Below are 21,640 nucleotides of genomic sequence, written 5' to 3'. Positions count from 1 at the left end.
ACTTAAAATTCTACACAAATAGATGAGAATACATTTATTAATTAATTACTCTATATATTTAAAAGTATATAATTAGGATTGTTTAAGATGACAAAAAGCAAACAACTGTAATGTAGCAGTAGCACACTTTGAAACAGTCTTCACCGTTTCTAGGAACTAAAGTGCATTGGGGATTTGTTTCCAACATTTTCTGTTGCTCCGGACACCGGAAATACGTCACATAACATTAATTTTCCCGCGGTTCGGAGTGTTTCCCTGAAGTGCTCGCAAGATCCCGGTTTACTTTTTTCATTTCTTATGTAGTTTTGCCATAGAAACTCACAATGTCAGGCGTGTTTGAGTCTCCCAAACCTAGAATTAATGCATCAATGTTGTCGCAGTATATTAGTCGACCAGTCTGCTTTCTTGGACGCTTGGAAAAGGTAATTTTACTGACGTTTATAAAATCTTGTAACGTTACAGATTAGAGACATGTATTTGCAAGTGTTAGCTGTATTATTGTTTCCTCTCATGTTTATCGTTTAGTTGCAAAATAAGCCTACTACTGCAAATTCTTACGCATTTTGTAAATAACTGCACATTGATGGGGTGTATTAGATTGTAAACATGACTGAATTGGTAGGTTCACCCATCAGGAAAAGCGCTGAGTCTTACAGATGGAGAGGGAAAGACTGCGTCAGTGGAACTGAATGACCCGGTGAGTGTGATCAGTTCAGCATGTTACACCTCAGTTCATGTTATGGGCCTTTATTAAAATGTATTGTTATTTCCTCCTTTCTAGCTGGATGAAGAGCTGAGTGGGATTGTGGAGGTTATTGGCATGGTATCCAAAAAAGGAACAATCATGGCTGCTTCATACACCCAATATCGAGAGGACAAAATACCCTTTGGTATTATTGCTTAGATTCATTTTGATTCACCTTCATTGACTATGACCTTGCATGAATTGAGACTAAAAATACATTTTCTCTTTCTTTACAGATTTGGAGCTATACAATGAAGGCCTGAAAGTTCTTCATGATTATCCACAGCATTACCCGTTTGAGGTGTCAGCAAGCGGGTGAAACTGTCCATGCAGCACACTTTTTTTTATTTTGTAGGTATTTTTGTTTAATTAAATATATGCTTTGTTTTGTAAAGTACTTTATATATTATTAAAATAAAACGTAATGTTCTTCACAATTTAAAAATCTTCTGCAGTCACACCGACTAACACAATGCCAACAGAAAATCTTAATTCTTTAATATTATGTAATGACAAGCTGTCAGCATTCCCTAGTACTGGAATTTAATTTAATTGCACGTATATAAATATCCTGTTTACCAACAAAGTCATTAGAACCTGAACAAACACTTGGTTTGAAATAAACGTGAACCTGTCTCAACAAATCATATCTCCTGTTTAGATGGTAATATATAGCTGAATGCCTGGGTAGTGGGTAACAAAAAATATTTATTGCCTGTAACAAATTTAATTAAACTCTCTATAAAAACGGACAAGTAAAAAGGTAACAATGTTTTAGATTTGTGGGGGAAAGGCTCTGCAACAAAACAATACATAGCAATGGCTTTACTTTACATAGATCAGTGTTTTACAACAGTTTTAGAATGGTGCAGCCCTTCAAACAATAAACCTCTATCTATTTACCTCCTTTAGCACAGTCAGACTACAGTCATACAAGTACTGCATACTATATTAATAAGGTTTGTATTGTAAAATATTATATAAAGCATATCAGTATTAAAATCTTGCTCAATTTAATATACTAACCCATTACATATTTAACTTTAAACAAAAAATAACACCTTTTACAAACCCTTAAACAGGTTATATTATAATATTTACTATATATTTTATACTATATAGTAAGTCAGTGTTCATCAAGATAAACGCAATAGTATTATATGCCCCCAGGGCTTATTCATTGTTTTAAACAATGTATCAACAATCGGTGGTCACCACCATATCACTAAATGTTTTGCCAAGCAGCTGCTATATTGTTGCAAGTCTAGACAAAGTTATGTTTGTTCCACTGGTGCAAAAGAGCAGCCTTAAATAATAATATGCAGTTACTAAAGTTTTAATTTTGTCTAGGATAAGTTGTTTTATCAGTAATGAAAAAAATTCTTTGCTTTAAATACATAGGATTTAAACCTCAACTGGACATCCATTACGAACATGGGTCACATAATTTTTACATAATGTTCAGGCGGCGCGAATCATAACTTTTGCCTCACAGAAAGTGCCCTGGTCCTTTTGTATATTTGTTTGCATGTTCCCCTTTGTCAGCATGGGATTTCCCCTGGGTGCTCTGGTTTTCTCCCACAGTCTCAAATACATTCAGAACTTTGGAGATAAAGGGCTAAATTGCCCTTCCCTCCAACTTATGTGTCAATGCCAAGAATATAGCCATAGATGCTGAAATGGTGTTAATAGATTGAGAAAAGTTTAAAGATTATACTTCGATTTCAAAATTAGTAAATGCAACAACTAACACGAAACAACAATGAATGTTTTTCAGCATGTACAGTATTGATCCTTGTTAATGTTAGTTTATACCATTATTCATGTTAATTCATGGTGCATTAACTAATGTTAAGTTTATGTATGATTTGAAAAACGTATTCGTAAATGCTGAAATTGACATGAGCTAAGATTTATAAATGCTGTAGAAGTGTTGTTCATTGTTGGCTAATGCATACAGATGCAAACGTGTCATTTTTTTAATGTTCAACGTATTGTGCTCTTCTTTTATGGAATTTAAGGAAAACGACATTTAAAATGTCATCAATGTAATGTATAGTACCTTGACCTTTTGCTCATGAAGAAGAAAATACACAAGGAATGCATCTCTGAAGCAGCATTTTCGGGTTCATCTTACAGTAAGTATTAAATGGTTTGCACTTAATGTTGTTCTGCAAAATCACATCTGCCTCAGGATGGGTTCTTAATTACCTTCTGACATATTTAACAAATCATCTAAGCAAAGTGAGTTCAAGAAACCTTACAAACCCTAGGGTGATGAATGCAAGTAAACTGTCTTTGAGCACTGTGCAACAGCAAAACTCTGCAGAACACTGAAATCACATATGGTGCATATTTTGTCAATGCTGAACATTTAAAGCTCCACGTGTGTAAGATTGAATCTTATTGTGATAGGTTCTTGTGCACATGAGAAGGCACGGAATGATTAAAATTGTCTCCTGTCATGATGCACCCTGGGCTTAAATTTTATGGATACAGTTACAGATAAAAATGTTTTTTTTTGGCAGAAGTAACCTGTCAAGGCAACTTGTCAAATTTAAAAAGAAGCTACTTGCAAAAACAAGTCACTATGTTAAACTCAAACGTTACACAGCAGTAATAGCAGGATATATCCTATTACAATATACCAAAATACAGCAATATACCATAATATACAGTATATTTCCATAGCGTAGCATTTTTATACAAAAACATGTTTTAATTTGTAAAAATAGTGTATAGGCCTGTAGAGCATATAGATAGGGGATGATGATTTAGGTTACTTTCTAAGTTAAAGTTTCACCTTTAACCTGAACATTTTGTGTAGAACAGCCTCTTTCCTAAACATGACAAAATGGATGTAAATATACTAGACAGGCTACGTATATCACCTGCCCTCAAGAATGTGAAACGATTCGGGTCTGCTAGTGACATTTCATATGTGGTTTAAAATATGACTCATGACATCAGTGTTAAAATATGTGAAAGATGATCTGTACAATATGTGGGTATACGCCAACAAGCAGGTATTTGTTTTTTACATTGGTATTGCTATATTAATGTATTTATCTGACAATATTACTGTACAACTAACAAACCATCAATTTTTCTAACCATTCATCTTCATAATAGGCTATCTTATTGACTGGTGTTGCTGTATTGGCTGTAATTCTCCACTTATATGATCTCTGTCTTCTTCCTGTAAGTCAATGTGAGTACCCTGTTGAGTTCTTATCAGGCGGAGTGTTACTCCACTCACAGAGACACCAAGAGATTTATCAGATAGGGTGAGGAATGTACAGTATGTTCATACATTTGAAAGAGGACAGTGTGCATCACGTGACCATTTCCTGGGCTGTTAAGATCACAGCAACACCAGGAACTCTATAATATACCAATCTAAAGTCTGGATACACAAAGGCTAAAAGGTTCTTCACAGTGATGCCATAGAAGAACCATTTTTGGTTTCACAGAGAACCATTATTCTGTCAAAGGTTCTTTAAAGAACCATCTCTTTCTCATACTTTTATGATCTGAAGAACCTTTTTTCCTCACAAAGAACCTTTTGTGAAACAGAAATGTTCTTCAGATGTTAAAGGTTCTTTAAGGCATCGAAGAACCTTTTGAAGCACCTTTTTTAAGAGTGTAATGTGAAAAAATTAATAACAGTAAAGTCTATCATTTAAATGTATTATATAGCAATAATATCAATTAATCACATAAGAAAGTACTGTTCGGGATTAAGAAATAAAAAAGAACAGTATTTTTTACAACCTTTATATTTTTTGGAGTTTCAGCATGAGTACTGAGAATAAAAGGTCTCTACAATAATGAGAAACATAAATATGTCTAATATTGCTCTGATGTAATCTTCTGCCTTCTCGTATCTTCAGCAACATAACAAAGCATAGAGTAAAATAATTATATAGAAAATCATTATTAATGTTCTAATTTTAACACTTTTGAAAAAAAGAGACATCTTTTAGTTTAAGTATATAAAAACTCTAGTTTTGACATGCAGATTTCTCGGAAGATGCACACGTGCTATCATTAGAACCCCAACAAACACATGGTTTAAAACAAATGTGAACCTGAAGATTATATTTCCCGTTTTACTACACTGATTGGCGTGAATCTCTGGTTAAATGTTTATTTATTGGTTGATTGTTTGGCTGTCACTACATTAATAAAAGCAAATAAAGTAACAGTGTAAAAAGTTAGCAATGTTTTAGATTAAAAGAAACAATATTATTATAACTGGCTTTATGAAGACCATTGTTTCCCAAAATTGTACAGTTGTGCACCCCATCAAACAATAAACACAATAAATATGTTAATACAACATATTGTACAATTTCACACTGTACATAGAGAATATCAGTAACCCTTACATATTTAACCTCCAACAAAATAACAAACCTACACACCCCTAAATAGGTTACATCACAAAACACTTATTAATAAGACGGTTGTGAGTGAAAATATCTGTCTGTCTGTATTGTTCTTCATGCTACCAAGTGCCAAAAACCTTTACAAAGGTTGTGGTTGCGAAGAAAGTAATGTCACCACCAAGGATAATCTGCAATACAAGTACATTTTCAAACATTCGCTAGACATTTCAGTAAGACTTTCACTCCAGATATCGAAAGGCGCTGAAACATCCGTCATGAAGGTAATAGATCATCAGAAGAGCTCAAACGGATTTTAAAGATGAGTGTTACACTGATGCTGCATTCGCTGGGGAGGAATCACATCCAGTGCTGGTTGTCCAATAGGGGCAGTTTGTTTAGGTTTTTGTTATACTTTACTAAATACAAGATTAAAAAATGTAAGATTAGAAAAAAAATTATGCATTATTATTACTATACACAAACATTACAGTTATAATACACATTCATGGATTATGTTTACATGCACAATTATATTATGCATCTGTCTGTTCACGTATACGTGACACAATGGAAAATGCATAATTTACACATTTTTGGTGCATTCCACAAGACATAAACGTGCCTTTAAACCCAGTATGTATGATCAACAAATATCAGGGTTTTTTCATATAGATTCCATTATAAAAGACATTATACAAATTAGTTTAATGTGATACAATTTAATGTGAATTTAGAAACAATTCAATCAAACGGCAAATCAATAACTTACTGTAGTTTTTCCAGTTTACAGCGTGGATCCTTCTGTAAATCAGAGAGCAGCTTGTCCCCTGAATCTCCAAATTTGTTACATCTCAGATTCAGTTCTCTCAGGTGTGTGGGCTTTGATCTCAGAGCCGAAACTAGAGCAGCACAACCCGTCTCTTCAATACAGCAGCTAGACAGTCTATAGACAGAAGTCAAAAAGCTCCTTAAATTAAATTGGGCAAAATGTACAATTTAAGGATTAACTGCCGTTGAATTCATGAACATGAATTTCATTGGCCGCAGCTGCTCATTTAAGCAGGGAGAGAAATTGAAATTCAAGTGGTCATTGTGGGATGTGTTCTTCTACCCTTGTACAAAAATGTAAGTTAATTTATTTAATATAATAAGAAGTACAACTTTGTAAGTGTCATTTTAAACAGATTTATATATTTTTCTTTCTGTATTTGTATTACATTTGTATTACATTACACTTCCCTGTAGCTTTTGAATTCCTAGAAAAGGTCCTACAGTATATTATTACTCTCGTCCTATACAATCATGAAGTTCGAAGCTAATAGTCACATAAATAAGACTTACTGTAGTTTCTCTAGTTTACAGTTTGGATCCTTAAGTAGATCTGAGAGCAGCTGCAATGCTGAGCATTCTGGTTTATTACAGCTCAGATCCAGTTCTGCCAGGTTTGAAGGGTTTACTCTCAATGCTGAAAACAGAGCAGCACAACCTTTCGCTCCAATATGGCAGTTATACAGTCTGCAGATAAAAAAAGAGAAATACGCTGCATAATTACAGCTGGATAATTAAGTGTTGGAATGAGTTGACACTGTGTGCAGGGTTGTGTATGAGCCAAAGCAGAAAAAAATGTATTCTTATTAAACCATTCATGTCATATTAAAAAAAAACACAGTATTACTGTAGCTTCTCTAGTTTGCAGTGTATCTCCTTAAGTAGATCAGAGAGCAGCATCACTCCTGAATCTTTAAGGTTATTGCCATTTAGATTCAGTTCTCTCAGGTGTGAAGGGTTTGATCTCAGAGCAGAAGCCAGATCAGCACATTGTTCTTTTGTTATGCTGCAGTTATACAGTCTGCAGAAAAAAACAAAAGAGAAAAAAATAGCCTACACAATCATAGCTGGGGTATTCTGGGCGCCTGAAAAGTGCATTAAATGAGCCCCCATCACCAACTTATAGGAACATTATGTATCAAGTTTTATATTGTTATAATAACAGTTTATGTAGATGTAACAGAAAAATGGTACTGGTGATGTTGTTGTAAACCATTTAATTTAAAAGTTAATTTAGGTTGTTGTTTGTGTAACCGGGTGAAAGTAAAATAGCCCACAAGCTGTATAGTTGCCCTCTTTTAATCCCCTGTGAATGTAAAGGTAATATGTGAAAAGGTGTGGCTGCTCCTTTAAGTGATTATCTCCGTGTGTGTGAGATAGAGAGCGCCTATGCGAGCGTAAGAAGCTGGGAAGCGAACGGGCCTCGATGTGGTGAGAAAATACGTTTATAGAGTTCAAAAGACGTTAAAATAGTGATAAATATCAACTTATCAGTGTATATTGATTTGCCTTAAGGGTCTGGTCGGTGGATTGTTGCGTATTTTGCACGTCCGTTCAGCTTTCTCATTAGTTCGTGGGAGATGTCTTCACATTAAGTGTGCTCTTCAGAGGCGTCTGAAGTTAAGAGCGTGAGTGTTTATTTTCAGTTTACGGTTATAATATACACTGTCATGTAACTCATATGTCGTCTGTGTTTATGTAAAGTTGCAAAAAGTTACTTAATTACACTCTCGTATTGTATTAGAGGGGAGAGGTGAAGCACGTTTACTCGCACGTGAGCTGCGGTCCACGTGAGCACTCGGGTTTGAGAGACTGCCGCAATGTGAGTTGTGATGATATGTTTCTTTGTTTTGTTTTATATATCTGTTTTTCTTGTTTCTAACTGAATTGAACTGTGTTCAATGTGTATTTGTGAATGCTTTTGACCTGATGTATGTATGTAAGCAGCAATAGTATATGGTTTTAAGTGCTACAGATGTGCTGCATGTGCTTATATGTCTTGCAGTTGTTAACGTGGATTGTTCCATGATGTGTATTTTTCTGTTTTCCTTTTCTCTATAGTCACTACCGTTTTTTATTTGGGGTGGTTAAACATAACTATTGTTATTGAGCCACTGAACAGGCAGACTTGGTTTTTGTTGTTGTTTTGTTTTGTTTTTCTTTTACTTAATACTTTGTCTACCAATTGACTGATGCTGAATTGTGGCATTGTTTCTCCTAAGCCTGACTTAGTTTTTCTTTAATGCTGCATCCCTTTCGGGTGTAGTCGGGAATAAAAGAACCCCAGTTAATGTGTAGTCAGTGTTTTGTCTTGATTAACAAGTAATAATAAACCCGGCCACATTTGATTAAAATGAGCGATACAATACTTTAGGAAGCAGATCATTCATCTGATGTATGATAAAAATACACTCACTTTAGCTTCTTCAGTTTACATTGTGGATTCTCCAAAAGTTTAGAAAGCAGTTTTATTCCCAAGTCTCTGAGGTTATTATAGCCCAGATTCAGTTCTGTCAGGTGTGAGGGGTTTGATATCAGAGCTGAAGCCAGAGCAGCACAGCCTCCTTCTGGAATACTGCAGTTAAACAGTCTGTAAAGAGCAAGAGATAAACGTCTCATAGTTACAGTAGGGCTGTAGTCAAGTCCACCATTGTCGAGTCCAAGACCAGGACTAGTCGAGACCGAGTCAAGTCCGAGTCCAAAGAGGTTCGAGTCCAAGTCAAGTCCAAGTCCAGAGAGGTTCGAGTCCAAGTCAAGACCGAGTCCAATTGAGACAGTCAAGACAGAGACAGAAAAAAATCATGACTACAAGACCACATACTTAACTATTGATAATTTATGTGATGCAAGAGACAGCATATCTTCTATTCTATGATAATCATTTTCATTATTGTTTGTAATGATCAAAAAGCAGATAAAATAAGGTCATTTTATTTTTACTATATAGGTATAGCACTAAAGTCACAAAGCCGAAGTGTAACTAGGGTTGGGAATCATTTCAATTTTATCGATTCCGATTCCAATTCTGATTCTGCTTATCGATTTCGATTCTTATCGATTCCCAGTTTCGATTCCACAGTTGAAGTAAAACATTTAGATATCAACCTGTATGGTCATTTAGCCTGCTTATTGATTTGTTTGCAAAATATATTTATATATTTATGAGCACCATTTTGTGTATATTTATACATAGAAACACACTTTTTCTGATTTATTACAATTTGTATTATCATAGTTGAACTACATCATGGTTAAACTGCAGTTACTATAATGCAACTATGGTTAATTTGTGATTCCTGTGCTTTAATGCAAATTCTATAGCTAAACTATGCTTACTATAGTAAAAAATATCGATAATTTTCATAAGGGCTTTTATTGAGATATCAGCAGATCATGCAACGCATGTACTTTTCTGAAAATATGCACACAGGAATTGATGAGAGGAATTCAAATTTTAATCTCAAGTATCCGATTCCTATTCCTTTCGATTCCGATCCGATTCCTAGCCTTTCGATTCCGATTCCAAATTGGAATTTATTTTCGATTCCCAACCCTAAGTGTAACTAGGGCTGTCACGATTCTGAAATTTGACTGACGATTAATTGTCTTATAAATCATTGCGATTATGACGATTAATTGTCTGTTTTAGGGCTTTGCCGATTATGACGATTAATTGTCTGTTTTTGAGCTTTGACATTTAATTCTCATACATTTTTGATTCAGCGATTGAAACAACCATATTGTTCTGAATACAAGACTGTTTTTTTCTTGGAAATACATCAGAAAACATTGGGTCATCATATATTTAAGGTTTAGGCTTTTACCTATCAATAATACAACCACCAAATACTTGTAAATGAAGTAAATTGATCAGGAGTGAATTGAAGCCACCATTAAAATTCTATCAGTCATAGAAAAGCTTCTAGTCTGTTTTTTTCTCACTTGCAAGACTACAATAAAATTTTACTTGTGTGTTAATAAAATTTTGGTAGACTGGTTTTCACACTGAGATTCGCTTAAATAATATTAAATTGTACTGCAGGTAATTTGTATATGTTTTAGTTTTTTTTTTAAGTAATTGTGTTGTGGTGGTACATTTTACAAGTATTACCATGCTTTAGTAACAATATATACACTAAAATATGCAATATGCAGATGCACTACAGCTCCCCCTAGTGTCTTCTATAGAGATGTGCAATAATCGCGATGATCTGAAACCATCGCGATGAGGTCAAACAATCGCGATGAGACGATTATTTAATAATCGTGACAGCCCTAAGTGTAACTGTTTATTACTTTTTTAAGGAACTTTTTTATCAGCCCTCCTAACAGCAAGGTTGTGCAGCAATGAACACTTTTGTGCGTGTGTGTGCGTGCGTGTGCGCGCCTGCCCGTGCACGTGCGTGTTCGATAGAGGAGCCGCTAGAAAGAGCAGAGGCTCCATGGCTCGTTTATAAGCACGTTTATAAGCACGTCGGTGCCCATCCTTAAATAACATGTTCATCACAATGACAATAAAAATACGATCAATCTTATCTTTAAGCCCTACTTTCCAAACTTTCTAAAATACTCAAATGCAATGCTAACTCTGAAACATGACATTAACTTACCTCTCTTTGTGATGCCTTTGCAGGTGTCTTACGAAATTGGATGTTGTCCCACATGTTTCGGGGAAAGTTTTGTTGCAAAAAGTTTCCTTTTAAGCGCACTGTCGATACATTTATTATGGTTTGTAAAACCAATCTGTATTATGCCGCTGCTCGCTGACATCGTGCCTGATGAATGATTGATGCTGGTTCGTGCCGCAGACGAATCATTCATTTGAACCGGTTCTTTCTTTTTAGTGAACCGGTCGAACCAGTTCAGCTGAATCGTTCCCGTTTAGCGTCTCCCGTAAACACTTAATATTATCCAAAATTAATTCAGTTATTCACTTTCTGGCATGCATGACAGTCCCACGGACTTGAACCAATATACCGGAGTTATTTAGTTACAACAACAGCACACACTGAACTGAACTGCTGTGTGAAAAGAGAACTTATGAGCACGCGCAGCTCTCGTTCTAGAGTCGAGAGTCGGCAACAGTTTTCGGATCATTAGTTTTCTATGAATATTGAATATTCAAGAATATTGTTCTATCAATGTTTTGTTTTGAAGGAGAAAATAAAACATATATTGCTGGACTCGGACGAGACCGACTAGAACATTTGCGAGACCAATGACCAAGTCCAAGACAAGTCCGAGTTCAAATACCAACGAGTCCAAGACAAGTCCGAGACCATAAAAAAACGTCTCGAGTCCGGACTACAGCACTAAGTTACAGTACCGCTGGATAGACACATACATTCTGGAATAAGTACACACAAAAGGTTTTGGTTCAACTAAATGAACTAAATATTGAACTACTGTAAATGTTTTTTCTTTGAACCATTTACGTAAGTAATATTTGAACTTACTGCAATTTTTGCAGTTTACATTGTGGATTCTCCAAAAGATCAGAAAGCCCCTTCACTCCTGAATCACCTAGTTTATTAAGGCCCAGATTCAGTTCTGTCAGGTGTGAGGGGTTTGATCTCAGAGCTGAAGCCAGAGCAGCACAACCTTCTTCTGGAATACTGCAGTTGTTCAGTCTGCGGAGAGAACGGGAACAACCCTTACAGCTAGATGAACACAACTTTGCAATGAAAATAAGTTGTAAATGGGTTTGTGTGTCTGTGTCGACTCGTCAGTAATATTAGAGGATAACCTGTACATTGATATTTTAACTAGTGACAAAATATGATAAAATGCCACTTACTTTAGTTTCTCTACTCTACATTGGGGATCCGTCAATACATCAGAAAGCTTAATCCCTACATTTCCTAGGGTACTGAAGTTCAGATTGAGTTCTCTCAGGTGTGATGGGTTTGATGTCAGAGCTGAAGCTAAAAAAGCACATCCTTCCTCTCCAATACGGCAGTCAGTCAGTCTGTAAAGAACATAAAGCATAATTTAAGTAATGATGTGTTCCATAGACACACCCTGTCCGTTTAGATTAAAGACCAGTCTTTTTAACATAGCATACACTTAGTCCTATGGTTTTATGACATACATGGCACTGTCCGCTCAAGGTCAGAATACCCTTTCCGTGTCCAAACCTCCAAACATTTTATATGAGACTACAGCTTAAACAGCTGTTTACGAGCACTATTTATTCATATCGCACATTTCGGCTACTTTTATGAACTTGTATGCGCTACAGTCTCAAGGGCTCACAGCATCTCTGACATCAATATTTTAATAATTCATGAAAAAAAAGAATCGCTGTCTGGTCATCTGGAGTTTCAGGTAAAGTTGTTTGTAGTTTTACAGCACAAGTGTTTAGTAGCATTGTTTTGTTGTTTGCTTTTGGCATCTGATAAAAAGTTTGGTCCTGGAAGCGGTGGTGTGTGACGTCAAACTTGACAAGCAGATATACAGATCTCTTAAAATATTGTTAGGTTGCATTAATTATAGATCAACCAGAACCAGGGACTCTTTCCATAAAAGCTAAATATTCTATTCTAATTTAACTAAGGCCTAATCCTGGTTTAAGGTAAGCCTCGTCCGTAAAACCATGTTTAAAAAAGTGTTAAGGCCTTTTCCACTAGGAGTGTGAATTCCTCTAAGGTGCTATCTATGGGCAGCGGCGCTACTAGATATTCTGGGCCCCTTGTTTAATTTCTAGTGTGGGCCCCTTGCAATCACTTTCTGGGGGTCCCCCTCGGTCTATCCACCATCGCTTTCAGGGGGGGCCCCTTGGTCAATCTCAAAAGTGCGTGTGCCCATAGAATCTTCATAACCTCCCCCTTTATGGCTCCCCTGTCTAAAGGTTTGGTTGGATCCATTTTTTTGGACACGAAGAATCTGTGCTTCTATGACTTTACATACTTAAGGCATGCCAGACAAACAGAACAATTGATACTGTACTAATACTGTTTCAACTTTTTACAAACACATGGCTCTTAAATATATTAGATTGCTTAGGGGCGGTTTCCCGGGACAGGGATAAGACTAGTCCTAAACTAAAATAAATGCTAGAGCTGTCCAAACTGAAAACAACTTGCACTGCCATATCTTAAAATACATCATTGCTTTTGTGTTGTCTCAAAACGCACACAAGTAATGTTTTTAGTAAGGCATGCTTGGTGATTTAAGATAATCCCTGTCTGGGAAACCACCCCTTAGAGTATTAGTATTAGAGCTTGTATGGTTTATGAGGACACAAATGTGTATAATGACATGTACAACGTGTTACAACAAGACACTTCCTGTGTGCTTGTAAACTAAATCGTTTAAAAAACATTCTAAATGGCGATTTTTTTTTCAAATAAAAATTTGAAAAAGTTTTCTGTGATGGTTAGGCTTAGGGGTAGGCTAAGGGTTAGGGAATGGAATATACAGTTTGTACAGTTTAAAAACGATTATGTCTTTGGAGAGTCCTCGTAAACCACACATGCAAGTGTGTGTGTGTGTGCGTGTGTGTGTGTGTGTGTGTGTGTCTATTCACTGACTGTGAAGAATTGACTTACATTAATGTCTCCAGGTAACAGTTTGAATTCTCCAGTCCAGCAGAGAGCAACTTCATTCCTGAATCCTGCAGTTTATTGTGACTCAGGTTCAGTTCTTTTAGATTTGATGAATTTGAGCTGAGAACTGCGGTCAGTGCTGAGCAGCTTCTCTCTGTGAGATTACAGCCACTGAGACTGGGAATGGTACAAATAACTATGTTTATCATTCTATATAATAAAAACTACACACACTGTATGTACTGTTTTATTAAAAAGAATATTATTGACAGTTTGACATTTTTCACTATGAAATACTTACTTAGCTTTTGTAGATGCTTTGATCACAGGCAGCAGCCTCAGAAGACATTCTTCCGATCGAATATATTTACTTAGTGTAAACTGATTTAACTCTTCCTCTGAGTACAGCAACACAAATACCAGAGCTGACCAATGAGAAGGAGACAGTTGGAATCCATGTAGATGCCTGGCACCTGCTCTGCTCAGGTAGGTTTGTACTTCCTGCACTAGAGAATGATCATTCAGTTCATTCAGACAGTGGAACAGGTTGATGGATTTCTCCGGAGAGGGATTCTCTCTGATCTTCTGCTTAATGTACTCAACTATTTCCTGGGGGCTGTGAGAGATCCTTTCTGTAAATGTGAAGAGGCCTCTTATTATTGTCTGATTCGACTCCAATGAAAGACCCATAAGAAAACGGAGGAAAAGGTCCAGGTGTCCATTCTCACTCTGCATGGCCCTGTCAACTGCTCTCTTTAAAAAATCAATTAATGTTGACTGGTAGAAACTGTTGAGATTTGTGGCTCTGTGCACAAAAAGAAGAAACACATACAGAGCAGCAATAAACTCTTGGATAGTCAGATGTACAAAGCTGAACACCTTCCCCAGGTATATTCCAGACCCCTCTTTGAAGATTTGGGTACAAACTCCTGAATACACGGATGCTTCTCTGACATCTATGCCACACTCTCTCACATCCTCCTCGTAGAAGATCATGTTCCCTTTTTCCAGTTGTTCAAAAGCCAGTTTTCCCAGTGACAGAATACTTTGTCTGGCCTGCTGAGGATCCACCTCACTTTTCCCATCATACTTTTGGAATTTCAGTCTTATCTGAAAGATCAGGAATTGTGTGAACATTTGAGTGAGAGTCTTGGGGATCTCTGCACTCTCTGTTCCACCCAACATTCTCTCGAGAACAGTGGCTGAAACCCAACAGAAGACTGGGATGTGACACATGATGTACAGACTTCTGGATGATTTGATGTGTGTTATGATTGTACTGGCCAGACTCTCATCGTTTATTCTCTTCCTGAAATATTCATCCTTCTGAGGGTCATTGAACCCTCGTACATCAGTGACCTGGTCAACAAACTCAGGAGGAATCTGATCGGCTGCTGCTGGTCGAGAGGTGATCCAGATCAGAGCAGAAGGAAGCAGATTCCCCTTGATGAGGTTTGTTAACAGGACGTCCAATGCGGCTGATTCTGTGACATCAGACAAATTCTGATTGTTCGGGAAATCCAGAGGAAATCGACACTCATCCAGACCATCAAAGATGAACAGGACTTTGAAGTCATCAAGGTCTGTTAATCTCATCTTTTTTATGTCTGTGAAAAAATGACGAAGCAGCTCTAACAAACTGAGATTTTTGTCCTTTATCAAATTCAGTTCTCTGAAAGGAAGTGGAAATATGAAGTGAAGATCTTGATTTTCCTTTCCTTCGGCCCAGTCCAAAATGAACTTCTGCACTGAGACTGTTTTGCCAATTCCAGAAACTCCTGTAGTCAACACAGTTCGGATGGGTTTGTTTCGCCCCTTGAACATGTCTTTGCATTTGATTGATGTTTCCTGTATTTCTGCACTTCTGGTAGATGTCTCCATCTGTCTCACCTCATGCTCAGTATTGACCTCTCCAGTCCCTCCCTTTGTGATGTAAAGCTCTGTGTAGATTCCATGCAGAAGTGTTGCACTTCCTGGATTTAAGATACCTTCATTAATTATCTGAAATTTCTCCTTTATTCTGGATTTGTGTTTTTTCATACACAAAGGGGCCAGTTCTGATGAACAGAGAAAAAGATATGAAAATCAGTATATTTGCTGCATTCTAACCCCCCACCCCAGTAATAGCAGTATTCTCTTTAAACTTTTGCAGAATGAGGTTTGGTATGGGTTGAAAGTGTTTTTCCTCTTATGTATCTTTTGTAATTGTCACTCAAAGGGATAGTTCACTCAAAAAAAAGAATACTCTGTCATCATTTACTCAGCCTCAAGTTCAAAGCTGTCTACATTTTATTGTTCCACTAAACACAAAAGAAGATATTTGGAAGAATGTTTGTTGTATTAAAGGCTCCTGTTAAGACGGGAATTTATTTTGAAAAGTAAGCCGATATTAAGCAGCATAGCTAGTTGCGATGCCGCCTACTGCCGTGCCTGTGAGATCTGTCCCTGCATTCCAATTCGCCTACTTATACCATGCCCTACTAGTAGGTACTGTTTTGGTGTTGGAAAGGTACTTTTGAGTGCATGGCAAAAGAGATTGCACACACTGGGGCTGCGTCCGAAATCGCCTACTTCCATACTATAGGCGAGAAATACCTGGATGGTCTACTACTTCTGCTGAGATTCGTTAGTGTGGATTGGATGGACACTTATCTATCCTATGATGCCACGGGAGCTGAGCAACGGTCAGATTTAAAAAGTAAATCAAATAAATAAGGCGGACGTCTGTAATTTCTCTTGACTAAATTACGTTTTTATCAACGCTCATGTGTAGGTTGTTGTTAATACGTCATAGGTCAAAGAGCATACGGATCACATGACCATAAAACATGGTGGATGCAGTATGTCCGAAATGTATTCATACTTCTCCCACTCATACTATATAGAACGTACTGTTTTAATGGCCGATAGGTAGGTACTTATTCAAATTCAGTACGTACTGTACCACAATATGCGATTTCGGACGCAGCCTGGGACATACTAACAGCAAGTGGAAGTGGCCGTTGTTGCCTAGACAACATAGCGGCCGATAACTGTCACACACATCAAAATACAGCTCTTCTTTCCATTAAGGTATTTATTCATTCATTATTTTGTATGTAATTTTTACTGTATATTTAAATTTGTTAATTTAGTGATGCATCAGTTATATAATTTATTAATGCATCAATAAACTCCGCCTACTCCTGGTGAGTTGTGGGTAATATCAGCCGTTAGAGTGTGCATCATTCTGCACTTCGAATTTCTACAGAAATTTAGTAGACCATAACAGGAATTTTTGGAATACTATTTTTAACATACTACGATTTGGGACATACTAATTCTACTTTTGAATACTATTAGGACGGATAGTATGCTGATTGGAATGCAGGGTGTTTGTTCAGCTGTCAGCTGAAAGGACGTTATTCCGGTTTGTTTATGATGATTGGTGCAGATGTAACATCAAGATGTTAGTGTCTGACCGCAAAGTAAGCCTTTGTGATTCTATTTGTGTTAATAGTGATCTGAAAAACATTACATGCATCTGTATCATACGGAGATACCCGGACATGTCCTTTAGCGATCGTTTGTAATATTCAGATAGTTAATATCAATGCACTTTTGATTATTCTCTCTATAGTGTGATTAACGTCATGTTTGTATGAATGAATGCATGAATGAATGAATGAGGCATTTTTATATAGCGCTTTGTTGTGTATTGCTGTCCACCCAAAGAGCTTTACAATCATATGAGGAGGGTATCATATGAGAGTAAATGCTGCTCTACTGTGCCATCCTTCATTCCATATATGGCCATTACCTGTTATAAATATCCAATTTTTGTTATTGTTGTTTGCCTGAGAAATACCTCATTTCTGTTGGCTTAACTTCACATTTCCTAGAGAAATGTCACTGATGTTAATGAGGCAGACTAATTTATTATGTAACAGTGAACATTATATACACATCTTAGTTTACTCATGATCTTTTTTGTATTTATTATTTACAGACTATGTACATCCTTCAAGATACATCTGTGTTCTATCCATCTACTTCTAATACAAAGTGTTAGCTGATCACCTGTCTCCTCGTCATTTGTGCTCTGACCGGCACCCAGGGGTGTTTACTGTTTACTCATCCACTACTGTATCAGAAGCTAACAGTCCAAAGTCTCTCCAACATTTGTAACTAAACAGTTCTGGGGCAACATTGATTTCCATAGTAGGAAACGAAACTACTATGGTAGACAATGGTGCCCCAGAACGGTTTGGTTTCCTACATTTTTCTAAATATCTGCTTTTGTGTTCAACAGGACAAAGAAATTTATACAGATTTTAAACAACATGAGGATAAGTGAATGATGACAGAATTCTCAATTTTGGGTGAACTGTCTGTCTCGATCCACACAAGTCTCACAGTCTGTGCCTGATTGTGATCAATTAACCTGTACTTTGTGAGAATCTCTCTCTGCTTTGTATTTCTCTTGCTAAAATATTCTGATTTACTTTATATTTTACTTCAATTTTCCCAATTATCCATTTATGCACTTTAAACACTTTGTGTTGGAGTGTCTTTGGTCAGAGTTTGGTAAAAATTATGCAGCCTATACAGATTTGCTATCTAACATTACGAACCACATACTAGTTGACTAAACTTTCAGACGGGTAATCAATTACTGTATGAAACATCTCGGCTACAACTGTAACCTCTGTTCCCTGATGGAGGGAACGAGACGTGTTGAGACAGAATGGGGTTTGAGCTTGGAAACCTATCATCTCTTATCGTAATTTCAAAAGGCCATGGAACTTGGCAAATGGCATTCGCATGCCAGTCTCTGCCCCGTACATACGGGTATAAAAGGAAGATGGCATGCCCAATCATTCAGCTTTTGTGCTGAGGATCCTGGGAGGCGTCTCCCAGTCGCTGCAGCAGACTGTGTCTCGTTCCCTCCATCAGGGAACAGAGGTTACATTCATAACTGAGATGTTCCCTTTCTGTTGGTCTCTCAACATTGTGTTGAGACAGAATGGGGTCCCAATATGAAACTCCACGGTGCTGAGCCGTGTCATGACCTCAAGGAGACCGAAACTGACTTGCCTGGGCGTGTCACTAGTGAGCGCTCTGTGATATCGTAAACCTTCCAGTGTGGGTAGTAAGGCATCACCTTGAGCTTGTCGAAACCATCGGCTGTCACAGGCGCTAACCTTCCTTTTAGCGAGATAGCCACCCGGCACCGTAGGGGACACATGGTCTCACCAGTGGGGAGAACTCATGGGAACAAAGGTGTGCAGGGGCCCCATCCGAGGGGTGCACAGACGAGTGGTGGAGCAGTCCACCGAGGAGAGAACACAGGTTCACCAACAGGAGAGTGGAAAATACGTCACACGGGACCACCTGATATAACGTGTCTGTTCCTTTGGGACTGTTTGTTCGTCCTGGCCTGCAGGGGTCGCTCTTCTCCTGCCAGGTGCCTTCAGATAGACCACATTATGGACTCTGGTTGCTCCAGGCCTGTAGAGGTCAACATTGCCTCCTTCTACATCTCATCATTACCGGATTGTCTACACCTGTGTTTGACCCTTTATAAGTCTGTTTGTTCCCTGCCTTTTTTGTTCAGTCTTGATCCGTTTACACCTCGTTTCCTGTTGTGAGCAGTATGGTGTTAAGTGTTATACTTATGTTTAGTTTTTAGACCCCCGAGTCTACCTTTTTGTTACTTTTTGTTGAACTTTAAGTTTTTTTGTCTACTAATTAAAGTTTTTTCCATTTGTGATGACTTACGCCTCTGGACTATCTATCTTCTGCAATTGGGTTTAAAGCCCTTGGAACTAGCTCAGTGAGCTACACCTCAACTATTGCATGCCAGGGACCCGGGTTTGATCCCCTCTCCAGGCAACCCATCACACCCGGTGGAGTCACTATGTATGAAACACTAGCTCAGCTACAGGGGGTTCACCTAAACCGGGGGTAACTCTACCAATACCAGGCATGGTAATCAGCTCGTTACTAGAAAAAGTGCTTAGTGACGGATGTACTGCCTAATGAAGGCTAGAATAGCTTACTGACTCACCTAGGGAAGGGGAGACGCATTTAAGCAGGCATACGCCCAGCCGCCAATCTTGCCTGTTGGTACCGTGCAAGACATGGGCTGACACCGGCTCCATGTGAAGATTGTAGAATCTCGCAAAGTTGTTGGGCATAGCCCAACCTGCAGCTCTGCAGATATCTGCAAGAGAGGTGCCCTGAGCCAGTGCCCACAAGAAGGCTACACCGCGGGTGGAGTGTGCTCTCACTGCGAGTGGACACGGGAGATCATGGGATTAGTATGCCGTAGTTATGGCATCCACGATCCAGTGCGCCAGTCTCTGTTTAAAGACTGCCCTCCCCTTTCTGAGACACGCCCGGTGATGAGAGAGAATCAAGGCATGAAAGTACGCGTCCTTCAGGTCGATTGCCATGAACCAGTCCTGATATCAAATAGACATCAGGATGCACTTACATTTACATTTATTCATTTGGCAGACGCTTTTATCCAAAGCGACTTACAAGTAGGAGAGCATATAATATTTTGTCAACAAGATAAACATTACCATTAGTTTACAAGGCCATGGTACTAGGAGGATTAAAGCTGGAGCAAGCAAGGGAGAGAAACTTTGTTTTTTGAAAGTTGTGAAGGATGCAGCAGTTCGGGTGGAGGCTGGCAGTTTATTCCACCACAGGGGTGTCATGATCCTGCCTCAACTTGTCATACTTTCTAGTCTTGTGGCAGGGTCATGACAGCCCCACGTTTTGTGCAAGACACATGGCATTTTTTTGTTTGTTTTGGCGTGCCATGTGTTCTCCGGTCTCGTCTCTCCTCGTTTCCTCGTTTAGCATCCCATCAGTGTTTGATTCCCCTCACCTGCCCATTGTTAATTATCCCTTGTTAGTTTCCCTTATTTAATACCCTTGTGTTTGCTGTCCTGTGCTGTTTCGTTTTGTTTGTAAACTCTGCCTAGTTTAGTCAATGATGTTTTGTCATCTTGCTCTTAGAGTTAAATCTCTCTAGTTTTGTCACGTCGAGTCCAGTCTGGTTTATGTCAAGAGTTATATTAGTTTAGTCTAGTCAAGTTTATTGTTCCTGTCTAGTCTGTGTTATTTACCTCCTGTTTCCCATTGTTTTACCCCCACATAGGTTTTGCTTTGTGTTTTTTTCGTGTGATTAAAGTCTTTGTTTAACCACATCGCCGTCTGCATTTGGGTTCATCTGTACGGATCGTGACACAGGGGAACCGAATGAGTAAAGGTTTTTGCAAGCGATTTGGTGCCTCGCTGTGATGGAACAAATAGGCGTCGCTCATTTTCAGACCAAAGATGACAGGAGAGGATGTAGATGCAGGAGCTGGCGCGGCTGTTGAGGAACAGAAGGTGCTCTGGACCTCGGCAGTCTGAATGGGCCAGGTCGAACACAGACAGCCGTGACCGCAACATATTTACTAACATGTTCTCTAGTGTTGTCAAAAGTACCAGTACTTCGGGTCCAAGTCGGTACCTAAAAATAAAAAAGTTGTCGGTACCTAATTTTCATAAGACCCGGTACCACCGTGGTACCGGGTCAACCGGGTACTGATGCTCTGTCTGACAGGTTGTCAGTCGGAAACTTTTTATAGATGCAACAAGACGTGATGAGCGGATAAGCGCGGCTCCGATCCACAAGAGATGCGCGCAGAAATACTTCAGATTAAAGTCATATCACGAAGAAAACAAACAGAGTTTTGTGGTGAAACGAGGAAGCATCCGGATTTAAGTTAACAAGATCAAGCGGTAAGTTTCAATTTCTGTTGCGTTTGCATTATGAATGTTGTAGCATATGTTAAGTTAAAGGTTTACGTTAAAACAAACGTCCCTGTTTGTGTGTTAATTTGTTAGCGCCAATGCTAATCCAGTCAAGTGTCCTTATTTACCATTTAATGCTTTTATAACTGTAATGGGGTAAAATAAGTGGGAGGACAGGATGGGGTTTACAGTACCTATTTTATATAGGCCTATCTGAAATCTATGTGCTAGAAAACTAGCATACTAACTGTATGACAAGCAATGTGTATGTCTTGGATAGATAACTCTATTAGGTTTAAAAAACCACATTTAAACTAAATAAAAAATCTATCTGT

The 21,640-nt window shown here is 38.1% G+C and overlaps 3 protein-coding genes across 7 annotated transcripts in view; 2 read left to right on the top strand and 1 right to left on the bottom strand.

Annotated features, from left to right (window-relative positions):
• The first annotated feature begins 188 nt into the window (after positions 1 to 188).
• rpa3 (replication protein A3) lies at positions 189 to 3,210 on the top strand. The gene is made up of 4 exons (XM_057354909.1): positions 189 to 422; positions 623 to 697; positions 782 to 890; positions 982 to 3,210. Exons 1-4 carry the CDS (start codon positions 324 to 326, stop codon positions 1,062 to 1,064), a joined length of 366 nt encoding a protein of 121 aa, XP_057210892.1. The 5' UTR covers positions 189 to 323; the 3' UTR covers positions 1,065 to 3,210.
• A 1,293-nt stretch (positions 3,211 to 4,503) lies between these two features.
• LOC130567027 (NACHT, LRR and PYD domains-containing protein 12-like) overlaps positions 4,504 to 21,640 on the bottom strand; it is a 38,212-nt gene continuing 21,075 nt past the window's right edge. Inside the window, exons 10-18 of one of the 2 annotated variants that reach the window (XM_057354899.1) lie at positions 13,813 to 15,568; positions 13,515 to 13,688; positions 11,762 to 11,932; positions 11,421 to 11,594; positions 8,381 to 8,554; positions 6,812 to 6,985; positions 6,478 to 6,651; positions 5,906 to 6,079; positions 4,505 to 5,552 (exon numbers count right to left, since the gene is read on the bottom strand). In XM_057354899.1, coding sequence (XP_057210882.1) covers positions 5,543 to 5,552; positions 5,906 to 6,079; positions 6,478 to 6,651; positions 6,812 to 6,985; positions 8,381 to 8,554; positions 11,421 to 11,594; positions 11,762 to 11,932; positions 13,515 to 13,688; positions 13,813 to 15,568 — 2,981 coding nt within the window. In that variant the 3' untranslated portion in view covers positions 4,505 to 5,542. Of the gene's footprint in view, positions 5,553 to 5,905; positions 6,080 to 6,477; positions 6,652 to 6,811; positions 6,986 to 8,380; positions 8,555 to 11,420; positions 11,595 to 11,761; positions 11,933 to 13,514; positions 13,689 to 13,812; positions 15,569 to 21,640 lie in introns of both variants that reach the window. The other variant, XM_057354900.1, reaches the window with a different exon arrangement.
• col28a1a (collagen, type XXVIII, alpha 1a) overlaps positions 6,998 to 21,640 on the top strand; it is a 114,215-nt gene continuing 99,572 nt past the window's right edge. For 3 of the 4 annotated variants that reach the window (XM_057354902.1, XM_057354901.1, XM_057354903.1), the window contains exons 1-3: positions 6,998 to 7,395; positions 7,480 to 7,592; positions 7,709 to 7,786. The gene's annotated coding sequence lies outside the window, so the exon portion shown is untranslated. Of the gene's footprint in view, positions 7,593 to 7,708; positions 7,787 to 21,640 lie in introns of all 4 variants that reach the window. The other variant, XM_057354904.1, reaches the window with a different exon arrangement.

Source organism: Triplophysa rosa, linkage group LG16 (assembly GCF_024868665.1).
Source record: "Triplophysa rosa linkage group LG16, Trosa_1v2, whole genome shotgun sequence".
Lineage (NCBI taxonomy): Eukaryota > Metazoa > Chordata > Actinopteri > Cypriniformes > Nemacheilidae > Triplophysa > Triplophysa rosa.
Note: the sequence above shows the minus strand (reverse complement) of the source record. Positions and strands in the feature narration are given on the sequence as shown.

Excerpts from the sequence above, each read along its gene's own strand:
- rpa3 (XM_057354909.1), top strand. The coding sequence starts at position 324 with ATGTCAGGCGTGTTTGAGTCTCCCAAACCTAGAATTAATGCATCAATG. Across the intron at positions 423-622 it reads TTCTTGGACGCTTGGAAAAG|GTTCACCCATCAGGAAAAGC; the intron begins GTAATTTTACTG and ends CTGAATTGGTAG. Across the intron at positions 891-981 it reads AGAGGACAAAATACCCTTTG|ATTTGGAGCTATACAATGAA; the intron begins GTATTATTGCTT and ends CTTTCTTTACAG.